Genomic DNA, 22,263 nt, shown 5'->3' with positions numbered 1-22,263 from the left:
CGTGAAAACGTGACTTTTCAAGCTCAGTGGCTCCAGTAAGTTCTAATCCATAAATTTCCTCTTGCAGTTTATTTTGCCCAGTATATTATGCTGCTTTTCACTCAACTTCAGCCACCTGCAACTCCTTGCACACACGTTGACTGATGAGAGGTGTTTTTTTTTGCTATGCTAGTGACTAACTGGATGACATTGAGCTAATCACTTAACCTCTTTTGGCCTTAGTTTCTTCATTTGTTGTAAAATGGGTATAGTCTAATATCTAGTGTCCTTATGGGCTCTTTAAAAAAAAAAAAATTTACCAAAAAAAAAAAAAGGTACAATGCTAGTTGTATGTATTTCCCCAATCTGGAATGCTTAATGTATGACCCTGGTCTTTTCTTCAGACTCACTTTTTCCATAAGTCCTTGAAATGATTTCAGTCCAGTCACTATGACTCGTTCAATTCAAGTTAGCCTTCTCATTTTATTATTTCAGTGGTTTTGACAAATTTTTTAGTGATGACTTTAGTGGGAGTTTAAGAAAGTTGGAAAGAACTGTGTTCTGTGTGGTCGAGTGGAGACTAGACAAATATGGATATCTAAGCACCACATAGTGGAAGAGACCTGCACATAGTTTACACTGATGGAAAATTGTAGGGGATAAATAGACAAGAAGAGAAGAGGAAAATCAGGTGGAAGGGGAGGTGAATTATGGGAGAAAAGGGGTGAAAAAGAAAGAAATATCGAGGGACGAGGAATAGAGGGACCAAAGGCAAGTATAGGTAAGGCAGGAAAGGAAGAGTAAGAAGAAAGAGACTAGAAAGAAACAAAAATCGAGGGCGAGGGAAAGCCGACGCTGCTGTGATAGATGGCCCTGTCCTTTAGTGTTAGTTTTAAACCAAAAGAGTTTGTATAATGGAAACTCCTTTATGTGTATATGTGCCCCTCAGTATATATATATAATCTCACAGACTGATCAGGAAGCTGCAGTAATCTGTGTATGCTTCATTTTCAGAAGTATGTGAAATAATAGGGCTACAGACTAGAGAGGGATAGGGGTTTCTGATGGCTGGTCTCTACGTTTTTGGGGGTTACTTGCCACACTGTAAAAAGCACTGAAGAAATTGTAAAGATACAGCAGAATATAACACGTTCTAGAAATCTAAAGCAGTTAGCTGACTTAAGTGTAATTTAGGACCAAGGAGTGGTATACAAATTATAAGGGTTATAGAAATCGAAAATACAATGTTGGATGGGGCTGAAGGGAATCCATTTGGAAGGAGATGAGATGTAAACAGACCTTGATTGTTGAATCAGATGTTTTAAAGTGCACAAAGGAGGGCATCCTAGGCCAGGCGGCAGCACGAGGCAAAGCTTGGGATGTGAAGGGATTTAAAATTAGGCTGGGGTAAGGGCGAGGTATTAGTTTTCTATTGCTCTGTAACAAACTACCACAAACTTAGCAGCTTAAAAAACACCGTTTATTACCTCTCTGACTTCTGGTCAGGAGTCTAGGCATGGCTTAGCTGGGTCCTCTGCTCAGGGTCTTACAAGGCAGCAGTCAAGGTGTCAGCCAGGGCTGTGGTCTCACACAAGGCTCAGGGTCCTCCCCTGAGCTCGTGTGCTTGTTGGCAGAATTCATTTCTTGCACCTGTAGAACTCCTGGTGGCCTGCTTCTTGAAGGGCGTCAGAAGAGGGAATCTCTGACCTCTGGAGCCTCTCAGGTCAGGCTCACCCAGGGGTCTCATTTGAGTAACTCATAGTCGACTGATTTGGGACCTTACTTTCATTTGTAACATCTCTTCACCTTTGCTGCGAAATGTAGCCTAATCAGGAGTTCGCGAGTCCGTTCAGGCCCAAGGGGAGGATGTGTGCACCAGGGGCTGGACTACTGGGCGCCATCTTGGAATCTTGCCTACCACGGTAGGCAAGACCTGCCTTGAGAGCAGCAGAGCATTTGGGCATGGGAGAGCAATGAGAGAAAGAGGGGCATGGGATGGCATTAGGCTGAGCCTCAGACTATCCCGTAGGCATTTGGGTGCCATTGGGAGTTTTGTGTTGAGGGGTGGGTAGCATGAGGTCTGTATTTGAGGAAAGTGAAGATGGTTGCATTGTATGTGTTTCAGTGAACTAAAGACGGGGACCAACTAGTTAGGAAGCTATTATAGTTCCAGGCTTAAATCGAGATGCTTTGAGCTGTTGGTTTCTCAGCAACTGACTTGACCTGTCCAGGCTCGGTTAGATGCCCATACTCTGTTGAGACTTGCTGTTAAAACACTGGTGTATGTCTCTGTTATAGCACTTACCCATGGTTGTGCTGGTGCATGATTAGCATACACCAAATGGGAAAAGCCTTATTTATAGTGTTTGCCGGTTTTCATGATATAAATCCTCCCACCGTGGCCACTTTCAGGATACTGACATGATGTCAGTGAGCCTGGAGTTGGAAGAGATGCCTAGTAACTCCATTACATGGGGTCTCCACCGTATGACTGAAGGAGACATAAAAGCTTTGAGCATAGGTAATAAAATGTAAAATGAGACAAAATGAGTTTTGAATATTACCTTTAATATAATTTACTTATTGTAAGTTTGCACAATTTAACTTTTAGTAGTGGCTGTGTTTAACAACTGGCTCATGGCATTCCTGAAAATGTGAGTTATTTCTGTGCACTGGTATCAGCCAACTCTAGCACACCATTTATCACGCACGAGCAAGATCTTCAGTTTTCTTTAGTGTTGTATACATATCTCTCCCACTGGATTGCGAATTTCCTGACGGTGGGGACTATTTATCTTTATAACCTTAGCTTCTAACAACATCTAGCCTATTATAGATACTCAATAAAAATGTTTATTAAATTAATGTGTTTGGAATTTAAAAAAATTTTTTTTGTGTCTTAAAAGTGCCTTTATGACAAAGATTCTTGAGAACTATTCAGGAAAATGGAAACAAATACCGAATTGTGAAAATGTCACAACTACCCAGTGTGTCTTTCCCCAAAATGTTTTCCCAAAAGGAAATTACTTTATCCGTGTCAAAGCATCTGATGGAAATAACACATCCTTTTGGTCTGAAGAGGAAAAATTTGATATTGACAGACAAAGTAAGCCAATAGTTTTTACTTTAGATTATAATTCTTCAGTTTGGTACAGATTCTTAAAATTGTTTTTCTAATCTAAGTTAACACTGACTTTACACATTTCTTCCAGTTGTCATACTTCCTCCAGTCATCGACATGAAGCCCATTAACAACAACTCGCTGCGGGTCTGTTTCAGCACCCCAGAAGGCTCTCAGAACGAGTCCGTGGACCAGCATTTCCCACTAATTTATGAAATTTGGTTTTGGGAAAACATTTCAAATGCTGAGGTAAAAAGACTAGGTAGTATAATTTGGAAGTTGTAATTGGGTAAAAAAAAAAAAAGGCTTGAAGTTAAAATTTTAGAGAAATTTGTTAAATTTTTAAAAAATGCCGATTAATTCAGATATTCACAATATGAAAAATATTAGCATTTTTCCCTGTTTGCAGGGCAGAGTTATGGATCACCTGCATCTGGGCCCCCAGTGGCTTTCAGAATTGAGATCCCCGAGCCCATTCCTACTCAGTCAGAATCTCGGGGGTAGAACTCAGGAGTGTGCGTTACACGATTCCCCAGTATGCATCTAACCCACTCTCTCTCAGCACTCCCCCATAGCCGTGACCCCCAAAACCACCTCCAGACACGCCACACACCCCTGGGGCAGGGCACCTCCAAGCGGGCAAAAAGTGGTTCTTAGGGGGCCAGTCTTAGATTGAATATTGAAAGAATTCAGAAAAGAGATATTTCCTGATTTTATGAAGTGACTAAATTTTATTAATGATATACTTATTTTTTCATAGAGTAAAATTGTAAAGGAAAGAGCTGATTTTACTTTTCCCAACTTGAAACCGCTGACTGTATATTGTATCAAAGCCAGAGCACTGATCGAGACTCCAAAGGGGAATAAAAGCAGTGTTTTCAGTGATACTGTGTGCGAGAAAACAAAACCAGGTCAGAACGTTTCATTATGTCTTTTCCAAAAAATGTAACTAGACTTAAAAATAAATCAAGTCATTGAAAATTGTAAAATACTTCCTTTTTACTGAAAAAATATATAGAGAATATTTTTTCATGAACTATATGAATTTAAAAAGTATACCTTCAAGCTGTCTTTCAGTTTTAGAAAATAGTATTACAGCTCCACTGAATTTAGTGTTTTTGAATGCTTTATATTTCATCCAATATCTGCATAATTAGTTTCCTGTAATTGTTGTATTTTTTAGTATTAAATAAGACTTTTAACTTTTTTACATAATCCTTAATATAATTACCATGTAGAAATCACTTAATTAGTTCCGTTGTGAATTTTTTTGTGTGTGGGAAAGACTTAACTTTCCTGTAATTTTTTAGTATTAAATAATTTTTATGTAATCCTTATTATAATTACCATGTAGAAATCACTTAATTAGTTCAGTTGTGAATTTTTTTTTATGTGAGAAAGGCTTATCCCCAGTCTGTGTTTCAGTTTTCTAGTGTAGCCTATAGATGCTTAGTCACAGAATGTCTTACATTGTGCCAGCTGCATATTATGGAAGTGCTGGAGAACACTGTGTATGTTTGGAGCTGTGTGCCAGTATCGTATCCTTCGCTAAGGATCTCTTACTTCACTTCCCAGGCCACCCTTAAAAAGTAAACGCCGTCGCCTATAGCTGTTGCCGGCTCAGTGCTGCCAGAAATATTTCTGAGGATATTATTTAATAGATTTTCATTTAATAGAGTTCCTTTCACATGGTTATACTTACTTCATACTGACTGCAAAAGTGTAACATACATATTTGTGTGTCAAAACGTATTGATGCTAAACATCACTTATTCGTTTTTAGGAACTACTTCCAAAACCTGGCTTATAACTGGAATTTGCGTCGCGTTTTTGATCCCAGTTGTTCTTTTTGTTGTGAGGGTCTTCTTGAAATTTATCAATTATGTGTTCTTTCCATCAAGTAAGCCTCCTTCCACTATAGACGAGGTATGTTACTTTTCTTTCTCAACAGCTGAATTTTTGTTAAAATGGAGGGGAAATATATTTGATTTCAACAGGATATATGTTTTCTTTAGAAAATAATATAGACTGATTTGGGTATTTTCTTCAGAATTTTAGTAAACTAACTTTGGAAACAGTCATTTTAGTAAACTAACTTTGGGATGGTGAAGTTTGTCCTGAATCTCATATTTTTCTGCAGTTTGGCTACTGTGGGATTTGTTTTTACCATTGAAAGTCTTTGTATTCACAGAGGAAAACATTACCGTCAGTGCAGAAATTGTATTTTAGGGATGAAATCACAGAAAATAAAAGAACAAATCATGAGTTTCCTCCCATGACACCTCTCCGTTTTGGTTTTTTGTTTGCTTGTTTGTTGGCACTCTTGTGAGGTCAGCGTATTTCATGAAAGCACTAAGTGATGAAGACCTAAGCACAGAATCTGCCCTGTGTGTTCGCCTAGGGCAGAGAGTATTGTTAAGAGCTCAGGCTTCAGAGACGCCTGAAGGTGGGTTGTTGAGAGGCTGTAATGTATTTGCACGTATGAGCGCTGCGAACTCGAGCAAGTCTTCTTAGTGAGCTGAAGCCAGCGATGCCATCCCATAGAGTTGTAAGCAACGAAGATAAACCAGAAGGGCTTAGCCCCGTAAAACTGCTCTGTGAATATTAACTATTTTACTCTTCTGCCCGAGTTTTTAAATATCATTCCTATATTCTCTAATACTCATAGTTACTATTTAAAGAACTTATAACTAGCTAGTTACAACAGCTAATCTTAGCTGAACAGGGAAAAGTTAATTTATTGTTTGTCCTAGAAATTTGTGGATTGGGTACAAAAATTTTTATTATTTCAAAATAAAGCTTCACAGCCCCAGTGCCCTCCCCTTTCCGTCCTCCCCCGTGCTCCCACGGTCCCTGCCCCTGAGAGCCCAGTGGCCCTTTCTTGGACACTCTGCATGTGCTTACCGGAAATGGTGTTAAGATGTGCGTGACCTCACTGGCGATGGTTTTATTCTAAACATTACCATGCAGGTGATAGGCTCTTAGCTGGCTTTCTAATATGCATGCCAAAAGACAGGTTTTCTAGGTCTTAAGAAACTAAAGCTGTTAGAACTAGGAAACATTTTTATTATTTTAAATAATTTGTTTCTGTTCTTTCTCTTTTTTCAATTAGTGTTTCTCCGAACAGCCGCTAAAGAATCTATTTTTTTCCACTTCTGAGGAACAAACTGAAAGATGTTTTATAATTGAAAATATAGACACTATTTCTGTAGTAGAAGAAACTAATCAAATTGATGAAAATCACAAAATATATAATTCCCAAACCAGTCAAGATTCAGGAAACTATTCGAACGAAGACGAAAACAGTGGAAGTAAAACAAGTGAAGACTTTCTACAGGAGGAAACTGAATGAACAGAAACGAGCTCTGTTAGAGGGTTTCGTAGAAGTTATACTCGGAGCCTGAGCTCCTTGCTTCTCTCAGTAACTATCAAGAGGATATTTGCTTGTTGGAGAAGAAAAAAACATCCGATCACAGGTCCTAAAAACACAGACAACCACTTACGACAAATGAAATTACAGGAATTTGGAAAAAAGTCTTCCACATTCTTTTCCCTGTGTAATGTCTTATAAGACCTGTCGTTGGACCTGTCTTATTTAGATGAGATGAGTTAAATCCGAAAGATGCCCACTGTCGTTCTGATGACATGTGAAGTGCCACTGCTGTTTGTGGCGAAAAGTAGTATTATGTTCGAACAGTTAATGTCACGATGCTGCTGGTTGCTGCATGTGTCATGGATTCTCCATTCCCAATATTGCTCATTATTTTTCAGAAGATATTTAGAACATTTGGTCTTTTCTTTTGATGCTAAAGCAGACCCTTAGGAAATTCTTTAGAAAAGCTGAATACCACTGCCACTGAAGAAATTTTCTGGAAAATAGCTTGCTCTAGAAAACATCTGCAGATGCCAGAAACATAGTCCTTGGGATTTGTCAGGGGAATTCTGTCAATTTGTCCCAAGAATATTGGCTCCTACATCATAGTAACCAGGTAATCTTTTACTATACATTAAGACTTCCTGATTCATAACTTACTAGAATCACTTCTGGTTAGAATTTGCAATCATTGAATTTATAGAAAAATGGAAAATTGTCTAATTAGAGAAGTTACTAGTTTTAAGATGTGCGAGTATGTAGATGTTAGTGACACTGTATGCAAGAAGCCTTGGTACCAGGAAATGCTACCGGTAGAAAAGACACAGACAGAAGTAGAATAATTCACTAGGAAAGAAACAGGTGACTTTAGTGAAAAATAAGAATAAGGTGTATAAGCAGCTTTTAATTATTAACATGGGATTGTTTGTTTTTATGGCTTACCTGTCATTTTTAACATGAAGCCAGCTTCTCTGCACTGTCCAGCAGTATTCCACTCTACCTGCATGTACTCAAGACAGTGCAAATTATTATCAAGGTGAGGGGGAAAATCTAAGTGGGAAGAACACCTAATTTAAAAAATTATATGATGCTTTTCAAAGCCACCTATAGCTTATTTTTATACTATTTGATATTTGGGGTTATTTGTGGAGATCCTTCACAGGAAGGAAGCCTAGGAAATCTAGGGCAGAATTGTCAACTTCAGTGGTTGCCATGGTGACCAGAGAAAGAAGAAGGAGCTGCTCAGAGCATGGTGGGTCATGTGTTTACTGAGGAGTCTCCGCTGAGGTCAGTTCCATCCGGGTGGGAAAAGAGGTGAAGGCAGCTGCCTGGGGGAGGGCTGTGACACTCAGCGGGACCCTAGCATGCTCGCAGCTCTGCAGGGCCCAGCGTGCGCTTTCCTGGACTTGTGGTCCAGCCTCCTCACAGGCATCATGGGGACCAGGGAGGGTCTCCCCTTCTGAGACACAGATCTCTGCTGGAGACTCCCTGCAGTGCCCAGAACACACTCAACCTTTTGAACTTTTTGACCAGAAACGTTTAGTTTAAAGCAGACCTTCCAGTTTGGCCCTTCGTTTGGAAAGGCCTTGTCTGTGGAAATGAGCTTCTTTAAAGAGGACGTTAAGAGCGTGGCATGACACTCTGCCACCACTGGCTTTCATGCAGGGCCCGTCCCGTCTAGCACACAGACCCTCGATTTACCACTGGGAAAAAGCTGCTTCAGACTGGGTATCCTAGAAAGAAACGTTCCCTGTGTGAGATGTGAAGGAGGGGAAACTCAGACATTAAAAGAGACCAATGAAATCGTTAGGGTGCGAAGATGTGGGAGCACAGGTCTTCAAGTTGTAAGACCTCCCTGGCTTTCAAGGAACGTGTATTTGGCGGCAGCAGCAGCAGCAAACAGGAAAATCCTCACTTTCGCCTTGTCTTCTTCCAGACAGGAAGTGCAGTTCAAGTCCGTTCTTCCTCATAGTCCACATGTAGCTTAATCAGATGTGCTTGCTTGTAAGGTGGTCTTTTTTTGAAGAGTACTTGGAAGTACCATGTCCTTGAGAGCCTCCACATCACACTATTGATAGTTCTTGGAGAGGCTGGGTATAACCTAAGAATTTATGTAGAAGATCTACATCATTACAGCCAGAACTAATGTTACATTAATATGTAGTGTAGATTAATATGTGTGTCAGTGACGGGTCTGTGAACACATCCGTGTGTGCTTACACCTACTACACATGTATGCACTTGTGATACGGGCCATGTTCCATTCGTATAGCCATGAAGTACTTAGTATAGACTCTAGTTATAAAATTAGAAATGCTGCTCAGAACTGTGAACTGTAGAGTCTGGCCAGAATTTTGTAACCTACAGAAAACTATTTTAAAATACGACTTGGAATTTGTATCTTTTTTTCAGGCTGTGAGTTTTAAAGCAGCCTCAGATAACACTTAAGAATTTGAAGCATGTACAGAACCTTTCCTTTCTCCGCCTTCATCCTCGTTCCCTTTGACTACCTGACATGATAGGTATTTGTTTTACCTGGTGTCTGTCTGCCCCCAGGAGACTGGGAGCCCTATGAGAGCAGGGACTTTCTTGTATTCATTACTGTGTCCCCAACAGCCGCAACAATGCGGTGCCTTCCACGTAGAACATGCACCGAGAATAACAAAGGAATGAAAGACAAAAATTTGAACAAAGTAGGTGTTTCTGACAATGTGTATATGTTTACTGAGTTGTGGGAGGACATAGTGTTTTCAGTGTTTCTGTTATATCTTCTATTTCATTTGTATTTTTGTCTTAAACCCTATTGCTGTTAACAGTTTTATATAATAAACATCGGGGCCAAAAGCCTTTGATTTTGTCGTTGTGCTTGAACTTAATAAACTTCTGTGCAGCAAAGGTGCTGCAGCTGATGCCTCTACAAGGTGTTCATAACGGAGGGAGCTGATACCTGTGCCAAATGTCCCGACGTCTAGCATTGAGTCCCAAAGGAGCCACCACTGTCGCCACCATCCATCACTTGTCCTGGACGAAGAGTCTGTTTGCTCTCTCTTTTCCACAGCCCCAGCCTAAGACTTGGCTGAAGCACAGCCTTGAACCTGTGAGTTTGCAGTGGTGTTGCCTACTCTGCTCGCTTGAACTAAACTGCTTGCTTTTTACAAATACTTCTCAGAATCAGCTCCTTCTAAGGAGACTCTCCAATCCCACATGTAAATTATCCTCAGCCATACAGACATTTGAATCTGAAGCTGAACACAATTGACATTCAAGTGTGAACCTTTCTATATTAGTGTTTTTAATAAGTTTCCTCCAATTTTTTCTTTTCCAAGATGGACAGGGAAGCAAACATTCATTTCTGGGTGCCTAAGAAATGCTGTTCCTTCACAGTAGTAACAATACCAGTAACGTCCAGTTTGTCTCACTACCTTTTGTCTTGGGTTTAGGTAATCAAAGAATTACAGGTCTTGCAGGCCGCGTAAATGTGTGTGGATATTTGTGATGGGATTTTTTTATTGATGTAGAAAATACAGGAATGTTGTTTACTTGAGAGAAAACGGGCAGGAAGGGGAAATTTGATGTCTCATGCAAAGGATATAGCAGTTTCCTACCTTTCCTGTGGTCTTTCCCCACTTGGAACTCATGTTCTAGCAGAGGACATCATGTGAATGAAGACGCAATAATTGATGAGGATGAAGAAAACGGTGGCGCGGCTATTCTGGCTTAGAAAAAAAAGTCGGGAGGAGGGAGGAAATAGAAAACTTACACCTCTCAATAGCTGGCTTAAATATTTCTCGGTGCCTCCCACTGCCCCCACCTCCTATCCTCCGCCTGAAAACTGTCTAGATCAATCAGAGAAGAAGGAGCTGAGGGAAAGGGAATGAATAAGAAGAAAATCAAAATCATTTTCCTATCTCTCCAATAGAAAGATGGTCTGTTTTTCTAAAAGATTACAATTAGTCCTTAAATATATAACAAAAGTATAATAATACAACTTTTATACTCAATTCTCATCTATTCCCAATTTCTATAATGCTTTAATACTCCAGAGTTTTACTTATAAAAAAGGTGATTCTGAATTTTATAGAATAAAGGTATGTCATCCACTCTGAAATCTTCCTAAAAGACCTCCATTTATACATTAGAAGTTTTTTGTTCATCTGTACCTGCACATTTGTCTAGCATGCTCCCTAAGAGAGATTTTATAGCATTTGTCCGTATGTATCTTCTGCTTGATGGCAAGCTCCATGAAAGCAAAGACTATCTTTTTAACATTGTAGCTGACATTTGGTAAGTGTTTCATAAGTAATTAAGCGGGATATTGAAGGTACATACATTGACTGGATTCACCACTAGAGGGAGACGAGTCGCCCTGTTTAGATTCACAGTTAAGGGTATTTTAGAAAGATGCCTAAATAGCTGAGTCACAACGAAACATGAAGAGGCAGTGTGTAGCTCAAGGCTGTGTATATCCTTTAGAGTTGTTAGATTTGGCAAGTAAAAATACAGTTAAATTTGAATTTCAGATAAACGAATAATATTTTAGTATAAGTATGTCCCAAATATTGCATGGGACATACTTAAACTTTTTTTTGTTGTAAAATGCTTAAATATTGGCATTTATTTTACTTGTAAAAAGATAATTATGAATTTTTAATCATAAAAGTATACCATTCTCTCTTTGAAATCTACTAAATTATCACATAAACATGTAGAAATCATCTTTGTGCCCCATCTATAATTTCAGGTAACAACAAATAACTTTTTAGTATATGTTCCTCCTTTTCCTACTGTTTTTTATCATGAGCGTCAGATTTTTATCAAATGCTTTTTCTGTGTCTACCAAGATGATCTTTTTCTTTTTGTCCTTTATTAAAATGGTATGGATTGGTTTTTGTATGCTAAACCAACCTGCATTCCTGGAGTAAATCTCACTTGATCATGATGTATAATCCTTTTTACATGTTGTTGGATTCTGTTAGCTAGCACTTTGTTGAAGATTTTCGTGTTGATATTCTAAAAGATACTGGTCTATAGTTTTCTTCTGATGTCATCTGTTTTGGGTATTATGGTAATGCTAGCCTCATAGAATGAGTTGAAAACATTTATTTTTTTTGGAAAGAATTTGTAAAGTATTGGTTTTTTTTAATTTTTGATAAAATTCACCAGTGATACCATGCTGATTGAGGCTTTTCTTTGTGAGAAGTTGGATTGGATTACTAATTCAATCTATTTACATGTTATATATCTATTTAGATTTTCTATTCTTGAGTCAGTTTTTGTAGCTTGTATATTTTAAAGAATTTATCTATTTCATCTTTTTTTTTTTTTGGTTATCTATTATTTTGGCATACAATTGTTTACAATATTCTCTTATAGTCCTTTTATGTCTGTAAGTTTGATACTAATGTCTCCTCTTTCATTCTTGACTTTATAATTTCAGTGTTTCTTTTTCTTGGCCAGTCTAGTTAAAGATTGGTTGGTTTCACTGATCTTTATTGTTTTTCTATCCTCTAATTTATTTTTCACTCTAATATTTTTTATTTACTTTCTTCTGCTTCTCTTTTTCCAGTTTTTTAAGATGGAAGTTTGGGTTATTAACTTGAGATCTTTCTCCTTTCTTAATAGAGGCATTTAAAGTTATAAATTTCCCTCTGAGCACTGCTTTAGCTGCATCCCAGGGTTTTGGTATGTTATGTTATTCTTTTTATTCTTCTCTAAGTATTTTCTAATTTCTTTTGTGATTTCTTCTTTTACCCGTATGTTGTTTATGAGCATATTGTTTAATCTCCACATGTTTATGAATGTCTCCCATTTCTTTCTGTTAATTGATTTCTAATTTTATTCTATCGTGGTCAGAGAACATACTTTGCTTGACTTCAGTCCTTTAAAATTTATTGAGACTTTTTGCATTGGCTAACATATCTATCCTGGAGAATATTCCATGTGCACTTGGGAAGAACATGTATTCTATTGTTATTGGATAGAATGTTCTATAATGCCTGTTAGTTCTAGTCGATTTATATATTGTTCACACCTTCTATTTCCTTGTTGATTTTCTGCCTCGTTCTATCCATCATTGAATGTAGGATATTGAAGTCCTCAACTATTATTGTTGAATTGTCTATTTCTCCCTTCAATTCTGTCTGTTTTGCTTTGTGTATTTTGAGGCTCTGTTGGTACATATGTATATGTTTATAATTTTTATTTCTTCTAATGGATTCATGCTTTCGTCATTATAAAATGTCATTATCTCTGGTAAAAATTTTTGTCCTAAAAGTCTATTTTGTTTGCTATTAGTTTAGCTAATCCAGCTCCTTTTTTGTTACTGTTTGCATAGTATATCTTTTTCTATTCTATTGGCGTGGGTATTTTTTTAAAGCTCTTCAACTGATCCTGAGGTGTGATCGGGGTTGAGAATCACCAGAACAAGCACTTTAAGCTAGAAGAGCAAAACAGACAATCTTTTGTCACCAAATCTGTTTATTTAGCAGAATGTTTCACAAACTTGAGAAACGTTGGGATCCCTTTAAAGGAAAAAGTTTCTTGGCACCTCTCAATGTTGGCAAAAAATTTTTATTATCCTATTTCTTAAATATGTGTGAATTTAAGACTAGATATAATCTTCAGTTTGTAGCTATCATACAACCATAAAACCAAATCCAATTTATAGACGAATTATAATCAAAGCTGCAAAACAATAAAATTAAAGCAAAATAATATTATTTTGTTGAAGTTAAATTACCACTGGCATAACGAATCTGGTCGGAGCAAAGGTTCTTTTGCGTTCAGCATGGCTTATCAACGATGCTCCCTGCAATGAACCGATTTAGCCATTACTTTTTTTCAATCAGACTATGATGAATCTCTAATTGTATAGTACATTGTTAGTATCATTTGACCATGTTTGGATGAAATAGATAACATTAAAAGCTATCTTTGTTTATGTCCTATTATGTGGAAGTTATCAAAATAATTCTGCTATGCCCCAAGGAGATCCTACACACAAAGACACAATAGGTTCATTCTGATGATTACAGAATATGCCTATATTTATTCTTTAAAGAATACCATTAAAAGTGAAAGCAGATTTTTAAACTTTGGAAGAAAGTATACCGCACAAATAAATCTGAAATTTGAAAAAACGCTGGCTTGGAACTTTAATGCTGTGCCTCGGCCCTTTCCAAACGACTTTTGATAAGATAAAATAGCCCTTTTATCAGATGAAAAAAAAAAAACTTTGCCCAAAATTATAGGCAAATTAGTTTGTTAGGTATACTCTAAAAACCTTTAAAATTTCTTCTCGACAAACCAAGAAACTGAATATCTATACACATTTTACTTGGAGGGTTTATTTTTGGCCAACTTTTATGTTACTGAAAATTACTTACATCTCAAAGACAGTATGTTCAGAGTTATGTTAAGACTTTGCGATGTCTACTGAACCTGCTGACTGCACATCACGTTAAGAGAATGTGGAATAGCTTTCTAATGGAGTAGAAACATAAGTCAGAACCTTAATTTTCACCATCTGGCACTTCTTTCTCCCAATCACACAGCACATCTATAGTTCAGTCACTCCCCCAGAAAGCTCAACCTGAAAAGAATCACACTCTATCTTGTCTAACCATGGTCAGGGGCATGACAAGGTATTGGCGAGAGTTCATCTGATGATCTACTTTTCTGAACATAGAAAGCAGATGGATTTCAATGAACCCTATAGATGTTTCTTTGCTAAACCACAATTCAATATTATTCGTCAGGCTTTTCAAGGGGCATGACCTTACCTACCTTCACCTCCCACCTTTTTTTCTCCTTGCACACTACGCTCAAGCTGTACTGGCCTCTTTTTTGTTTCTCGGAGCTCTTTCCTGCATCACGGCCTTCATAGACAGGGGTCTCTCCCCCGATGGTGTCCCCAGTGTGCCTCCCCACCCATCCTCACCAATGTTCTTTTTCCAGGTCTCAGCTTTTATGTCATCTCCCCAGAGAGACCTCTCTGTAGTCCCTGACCTGACTCCTAGATCATTTTCTTCACAGTTCTTATCACAGTCTGTCACTGTTTTTATTCGGTTACTAAAATCTATACTCAATGAGGCAGAGACCAAGAATGTCTTATCCATCAATATATACTCAGATCCAAGCATAGTGACTGGAATATGTAAAACTCGATTAATGTCTGTCAATGAAAGAATAAGTAAAAGATGTGACTATAAAAATGTTTATTTTCAGAATAATGGCTGAGGATGTCATCTATTATATTGCTCAATTATGTTCCAGCAAAAATTAATTTAAAAATTCTCCATGAAAAAGTTTGTATTTCCAGAATGTGAAATTTAAGGCAGGATAACAAATTTAGCAAAGTTGCAGGATACAGAATCAAAATGCAAAAATTGGTCACATACCTATACACCAACAATGTATAATCTGAAAAAGGGTTTAAGACAATAATCCCATTTACACTAGCACCGAAAAATAAACAAAATAGGAATAAACAAAGATTAAAGATTTATACATTGAAAACTATAAAACATTGCTGAAAGAAATTAAAGAAGACAAATGGAAAGACATCCTGTGTTCATGGTTTGGAAGACTTATTATGTGGTTAAAAAGTCCCATACTACTCAAAGTGATCTATAGATTCAGGGCAATCCCTATCAAATCCCACAGACATTTTTTTTATAGAAATAGGGAAAAAATTCTAAAATTAATTTGGAATTGAAAGGGACCCTGAATAACCAAAATAATCTTGGAAAAGAATAAAGTTGGAGGCTTCATACTTCCTGATTTCAAAACATGTTACAAAACTTTGTTGATCAAAAAAAGTGTGGTACACGCATAAAAACAGACATATAGACCAATAGAAAAGAATAAAGAGCCCAGAAATAAACCTTTGCGTAAATGGTCAAACAATTGACAAGGGTGCAAGACCACACAACAGGTAGAGAATGATCTCTTCAACAAATGGAATTGGAAAAGTTGGATATCCATATGTAAAAGAAAATGAAGTTGGACCCTTCCCTTACACAATGTACCAACTCACAGTAGATTAAAGACCTAAATATAAGACCTAAAACTATAAAAATTCCAGAAGAAAACATAAGAATAAAGCTTCATGACATTTGATTTGGCAATGATTTTTCTGGTTATGACACCAAAAGCACAAGAAACAAAAAAGTCTACTCCAATTACTTAAAAACGTCTGCACATCAGAGGTAACAATATAGAGGGAAAAGGCAACCTACAGAAAGAAGAAAATGTTCGCAAATCATATATCTGTTCAGGGATTAATATTTAGAATACCTAAAAAACTACAACTCAACAACAAAATAACAAATAACTTGATTTAAAAAATGAATAAACAGACATTTCTCCAAAGAAGATATACGAATGATAAGCATATGAAAAAATGCACAAACTCACTAATTATTAAGTAAATACAAATCAAAACCACCTCACACCCATTGAGATGGCCACTATTAAAAAACAGAAAATAACAAGTGTTGGTGAGGATGTGGAGAAATTGGAATTCTGTGCACTGTCAATGGGGATGTGAAATAGTGCAGCTGCTATGGAAAACAGTATCGAGGTTCCTCAAAAAAAAATAAAAAGAGAATTACCATGTGATCTAGTAATCCCACTTCTGTGTACATATCCAACGGAATTGAAAACAGGATCTTGGAGAGATATTAGCACATCCATGTTCGTTGCAGCATTATTCACAATAGCCAAGAGGTGGAAGCAACACAAATGCTCATTGATGGGTGAATGGATAAAGAAAATATATACACATATAATGGAATATTATTCAGCCTTTAAAAAGGAAATCCTGTCACATGCTACAACATGGGTGTACCTTGAGGACATGATGCTAAGTGAAATAGACCAATAACAAGACAAATATTCCATGATTCCACTCCTATGAGGTATCAAAAGAAGTTAGACTAAAAGCATTGGTTGCCAGGAGCTAAGAAGAGCGGGGAAAGGGCAGTCGATGTTCAATAGATACAGAGTTTCAGTTTTGCAAGATGAAAAAGCTCCAGAGCTCTACTGCACAGCAATGACTACAGGTGACACTACTGTACACTTAAAAACAGTTAAGATGGGAAATGTTATGCTATGCGTTTTTTACCATATTTCTTAAAAAGAATTATCTGTTTTTTTAAGTCTGTAATTAATTGTTTTGGAAAAGAAAAAAATTAGGATTTTTCAGTCATAGTTTAGCGGTTTTGCAAGCCTGGATGTCCCTCTTGTAGCTTTAACTGATGAAGAGCAAACCCTCATCTTATTACATGTTTTCCCAGAATAATCTTTGTATTTTATTTATTTTAACAGTAGGAGTAAACGGTCAAGTTTGGGAAAATCATCTGAGTCATACACAAAATGAGTCAAAATAGATCGAGAGGAAACAAACCTAGCTGAATCCCAAGATGAAAAGCTAAACAATGAAAAAAAGACATCATGATTTTAATTTTAAAAAAAGAAATTTGGAGCAGACTTACAATCACCGTTTCATCCTTGTTTCCTGGCATATTATTTTCTCTTTTCTCTGAAGGGAGTCTGTTCTCTCATCTGCCATTATTTTAGCTGCAAAGAACACAAGTATAGAAATGTTTTATTATCGGTTTTTATTATATGCAAATCTCTTTCAAAAGTTAGCATACAGTTAGTCACACAAGTTTTTGCTGATGTCAGTGTAAAGCAAGCACTTCCCCATTTCTCTTAAGTAGTGAGGGAACATAAATGCCCATGTTTTCGGACTCAGAAGGAGAGCAGATAAATTGCATGTAGTTTTTAAACATTTTACGTGCATATCCCCTAAAAGAATTTTGTAAAGCGTTATACCTCCTCACACACTTTAATTGACATCTAAAATATTTCCCGATAAGTTTACATAGTTGCAGAAGATGTACTTTCCAATAGGTTGTAAATATTAACACTTAAAAATAAACTTCATCGAACCCTTTTCACGAAGATGGCGCCGAAAGCGAAGAAGGAAGCCCCCGCTCCTCCCAAAGCCGAAGCCAAAGCAAAGGCTTCGAAGGCAAAGAAAGCAGTGCTGAAAGACGCCCACAGCCACAAAAAAGATAGATACACACGTCACCCACCTTCTGAAGGCCCAAGACACTGTGGCTCTGAAGGCAGCCCAAATACCCTCAGAAGGGCACCCCCAAGAGAAACAAGTGACCGCTATGCCACCACCAAGTTCCCCCTGACTACCGAGTCAGCCATGAAGCAAGTAGAGGACAACATTGTGTTCATTGTGCATGTCAAGGTCAACGAGCACCCGATCAAACAGGCTGTGAAGAAGCTCTATGACGTTGACCATGGGCACTGTCAACACCTCGGTCAGACCTGATGAGAGAAGAAGGTACGTGTTCGACTGGCTCCCGACTACAATGCTTTGAATGTTGCCAACAAAATTGGGATCATCTAAATCGAGTCCAGCTGACTCGTTTTAAATATAAAAATGTTTCACTGTAAAAAATAAATAAGTAAATAAACTTTATCACTCTCATAAATGTATCCACTGGAATCTAATGCCAAAGCAATTGATTCTCACTATCACTTACTCTGAAATTACAGAAACTCTTCTTTATTGGTTCTGAAATTTACATCATTCCTTTCTCTCCCCGAATTTATAATCTTCTTCTCAGAAATGTTTTTTAATGTAATATGTTCATTGATCACCTATCATATATCTTTGCAACAAAAAGGTATATGAAGTGATATATTTCTTTTTTTATTGTCCATGACCGTAGTCTCTAAACGTTAAAACAAAAACAAAAAACAAAAAACAAACAAACAAACAAAACTCACAGCTGAGAATCCAGCTTATAATATGCCTTTTACTTCACTAAGAGACAGGCCGCATGTCCACAGAGGCTGCAATGCTAGCTGCAAAACGTTGCCATACATTCACCTGTAACCTTCTTAATGATCAATTATTTATATTGCTCTGGAAATGTAAGTGAATTAATGACATCTTGCTAGACTTCCCTGCAAAGGTGTCACTTTCTAGGAAGAAGAAAGGGCCAGTAAAGTGAATGGGCAGGGAAAATTAAATATTTAAAAATAACAACTTTCTTCTGGATTGAATTATTACTGCGATTATTAGTAGTATACACTTGATCGAAACATAAATATTTCATACTTCCGAGAAATCATTTTAAGCATAAGAAGTAAAATTTCATTAGAGACGCGTCTCTTATGGAAATGGATGGAATGTCTTCCTTCAGTTAGTACAGGTATCTGCAAATGAACATCACTTCCTGCCAGGTTGAGACGAGGTCCAACATCCCCACTGGACCCGTTTTCCGTATTTGGGGCTGAAGCTTTGCAATAGGAGAGACTCTTGGGAGGAGTTTCGATGTGTTACTGTCACTTGAGTCTTTGAATTCTCTCTGAATTATAGGTCAAAAGCTACTTAGTGAACTTTCACCCCAAATTATTTCTGTTTAGAAGTTAAACATCAGCAGCTACTAACATCGCCAGAGACACATCACGCAACTCGTATCGAGGAACACATCTCCATCTGTGGAGACGTCTTGCCAAAAAAATCAGTCCTGATCTGATCAAGCCTTAGATCCAATTACCAATTTACAGGAAATCTAGGGGGGAAAGAAGCACGCCACATGACACCGGACAGATACACTTAGCTAACTCCAAACTGTGAGCAAGCCTCCAAGATAAGTGATCTGGTTTCACTAACGAATCAGTTGCAAGGGAAAAGAGACTTTGTCTATTTCAACTTTGACTGAAATAAGTAAACGTCAGAGAAATGGGGGAAGAGAGAGAGAAAGCTATAAAGTTTATGAGACAATTAAAAAATTTAGCACTAACTGCCTTTTTTGTAACATGAATGATTTATTTGGGGGGAAATAATGATATCATGGTTTCTTGTATTTTGAAGACATACTGAAATGTTTATAGATGAAGGACTATGATATCTGGAATGTAATTCAAATTAATACTGGATGAGTGGAAGTGAGGGCTGTAGAGTGCAACATCATCGCTGAAGTCACCGATCAGAAATGAACAGTTTATTCCCTCCCCTGCTGTCGTGTTGCCACTATCGGTAGCTTCGGGGAGAGCCTCACTGAAGAGCACAGGCTCCCCCTCAGGGAACCCGTCTGCCTGGGGCAGCCCACAACCAGGGTTTTGTCCATGGAGGGGTTGCCCACCTTGGGACACCTCTGAAGGACCGTCCAGCTTCAGAGCTTCCTCTTTCCAGTCCTACTTCCTTCTCCTCCCCTGCACAGAGTGGATTCTGAGAGCACTCCCACTAAACTTCCTGCAAGCCAACTTCCATGTCAGAGCCTGCTCCCCAGGCAACCCATTTTGCAACGACAGGAAGCAAGATTCTTGAACCTGGGTGTGGTGGGCAGAATTCAAAGCTGCCCCGCAAGATCTCCACGCCTGTAGTAAGTGCCCTGTGCGCTTCCAGGACTATGAATACGATGACTCTTATGCTCATGATTAGGTTATACTATACAGCATGGTTGACCTGAGGTAGGGAGATGATCCCTGTGGGCCTGACTTAATCAGACGAGCCTCTTAAAAACAGAGCATTTTCTCTGGCTCATCACAGAAGAGGAAGTCAGAAATTTGAAGCCCAAGTATTCAACACACCATTGATGGCTTAAAGGTGGAGGGAGCCACATGGCAAGGGATTTTGGGTGACCTGTAGCCACTAGCTGACAGTTAACATGAAAAATAAGATCCTCGGTCCTACAGCTTTAAGGAATTAGATTCTGCCAAGAACAAGAACAAGCTTCAAGAAAGATTCCTCCCCACCCGCCCCACCCAGAACCTCCAGACAAGAACTCAGTCCAACCTTATGATATGCTGAGCAGAGAACCTAGCCATGCCGACATGGCGTGGTCAGCAAATCTATAGGCTTAGAAATGAAAAGGATTCATCTTAAATGACCAATTATTTATGGGGTTTAAGTACATATTTACCCCAAGCGAGAAGTGTTTATTTGATTTCATTAAAATCATAATGATATGGAAAATACTTGAGTTTTTATTTTTTGAGAGCGAGGAACTGGTAAAATGAAGCATTTATCTTGCCTTTTGTTTTTCTCTATAACTAAACTGGGGTTTGACCCTAAATCTTCCCTCTGTAAGCAGCCCCGCCCCATCTGTGACTAGTATCTACTTCCTGCAACTCACATCTTTTGAGTCAATAATCATCAAGAATAAATATGTGAACTGAAGCCTGGGTCTTCTTAGTTCTGTTGTTTTTCATTTCAGGGAAAGGAAGTTGAAAAAAAAGAAGGCCAAGAACACTCATTCGCCCGACAGACTCTGCGTGTGTGCTGTGTGCCCGCGCTGTGAAGGTCTCTTCGTTACCATGGTCGAGGATCATCGGCTTGGACAGATTACAGACTTAAGACGCATCCTGCTTTTGTGCCATTCCCTCGGCTTTAAACTATTATTATGGAGAAGTGTCAAGCTCTCTGATTCTTTGTGAGCCTATCGGCCCAGTGGCCTGTTAACCCACTTCCTCAAATGTACACTGTCTCTTATTTAGAAAATTTCCCCTTGACCCATCACGCAGTGTCTAGTTATACTTCCTCTAATGCAGGGAAGCAAACTTTTTCACGTGTGAAACAAAAGCTCATCTGCCATAAGAGCGAAGAAATGACCGAGTCTACCGTGCTAGAGCATGGGCATGGACAATTCTGAGTTATCGTCAAGCACTCCTTTCTGATGTGGTACAACATTCAGTTTTGCAGTTAGGCACTAAGCCGTGTGCCAAGGGAGTATTTCTGGGCTGTGCCAAAGAGATAGGGGCTCAAAGGTCCAGCAAACAGGTTCAAATCCCAGCTCTGCCATCTACTGGCTATGTGGACTGGGGCAAACCATTCCCCCTCTGCTTAAAGCCCAGGAAGCATCAGTAACTACTAGCTGTCTCTAAGTACACCATAGGTATAATATAATACATCCTGAGTGTCCTCACACCACGTCACAGGGATGTTGCTGGGATAAGCAGTGATGGACGAACAGTTTCTAGAAAAGTTCCTGGTTGCAGGATTACATAGAAGATTCTAGAATCGAGTGCTTCAGACGCATTTATTTTCCTTTTTAAAAAAGTCTTTCATCGTCAAATGAGAGATGCTGATGCTGATTCGAAATCAAATCAAGCTTTCCCACCCTCAGACTTTCCCGTCACAATAAATAACAACTCCTTTCTTCCAGTGGCCGAGGCCAAAAACCCGTGACTCTCTCGTCTCCCTCCTCTCTCTCATGGCTCATGTTCGATCTGTCAGGAAACCCTGTCAGCGCCACCACCAAATATCTCAAATCCGACCACGTTTACCACCTGCACGGCTCCCGCTCTGGCCCGAGCCGGCATCACCTCGTGGTAGATCATCGCGGCTGCCACCTGGCCAGGCTCCTCTCCTTCTTCAGCCCTCTCCTGTCTCCAGTCCTTCCAGGTGCCCCCTGAGCTCTGTAAGCCAGATCACGCTACTCTGTGACCCCCAAATCCTTCTATGGCTCCCTTCTCAAAGTAAAATCCCAAATCCTTCCGATGCTCTACAAGGCTCCTCATCACCTCCCTGACCTCATTTCCCGCGTGCTCCCTCCTGTCCGACCACACTGGCCTCCTCGTTGTTTCCCAAGCACGCCAGGGGTGTTCCTGCCTCAGGGCCTTTGCACTGGCCAGCTGCTCTGCCTGGAGTACGTGTCCCCATACTTATCCCCGTGGCTGAACACGTTCACTTCCTTTAGGTTTTTACTCAAATCTATTGTCTCAGAAAGGCCTGTCCTGCTCACTCTCTTAAATG

At 38.7% G+C, this 22,263-nt stretch overlaps 1 protein-coding gene and 1 pseudogene across 1 annotated transcript in view; both read left to right on the top strand.

The window, feature by feature from the left end:
* The window catches only part of IFNAR1 (interferon alpha and beta receptor subunit 1), a 20,124-nt gene extending 10,799 nt beyond the window's left edge, over positions 1-9,325 (top strand). Inside the window, exons 6-11 of the mRNA XM_011365686.2 lie at positions 2-35; positions 2,886-3,085; positions 3,192-3,349; positions 3,861-4,011; positions 4,884-5,026; positions 6,213-9,325. Of these exons, the coding sequence (XP_011363988.1) occupies positions 2-35; positions 2,886-3,085; positions 3,192-3,349; positions 3,861-4,011; positions 4,884-5,026; positions 6,213-6,452 (926 nt within the window). The 3' untranslated portion in view covers positions 6,453-9,325. The remainder of the gene's footprint in view (position 1; positions 36-2,885; positions 3,086-3,191; positions 3,350-3,860; positions 4,012-4,883; positions 5,027-6,212) is intronic.
* An 8,106-nt stretch (positions 9,326-17,431) lies between these two features.
* LOC105295852 lies at positions 17,432-17,904 on the top strand (annotated as a pseudogene).
* Positions 17,905-22,263: the final 4,359 nt, after the last annotated feature.

This window comes from Pteropus vampyrus, unplaced genomic scaffold, assembly GCF_000151845.1.
Source record: "Pteropus vampyrus isolate Shadow unplaced genomic scaffold, Pvam_2.0 Scaffold114, whole genome shotgun sequence".
Taxonomy (NCBI): domain Eukaryota; kingdom Metazoa; phylum Chordata; class Mammalia; order Chiroptera; family Pteropodidae; genus Pteropus; species Pteropus vampyrus.
This window is presented reverse-complemented; position numbering and strand designations above follow the sequence as displayed.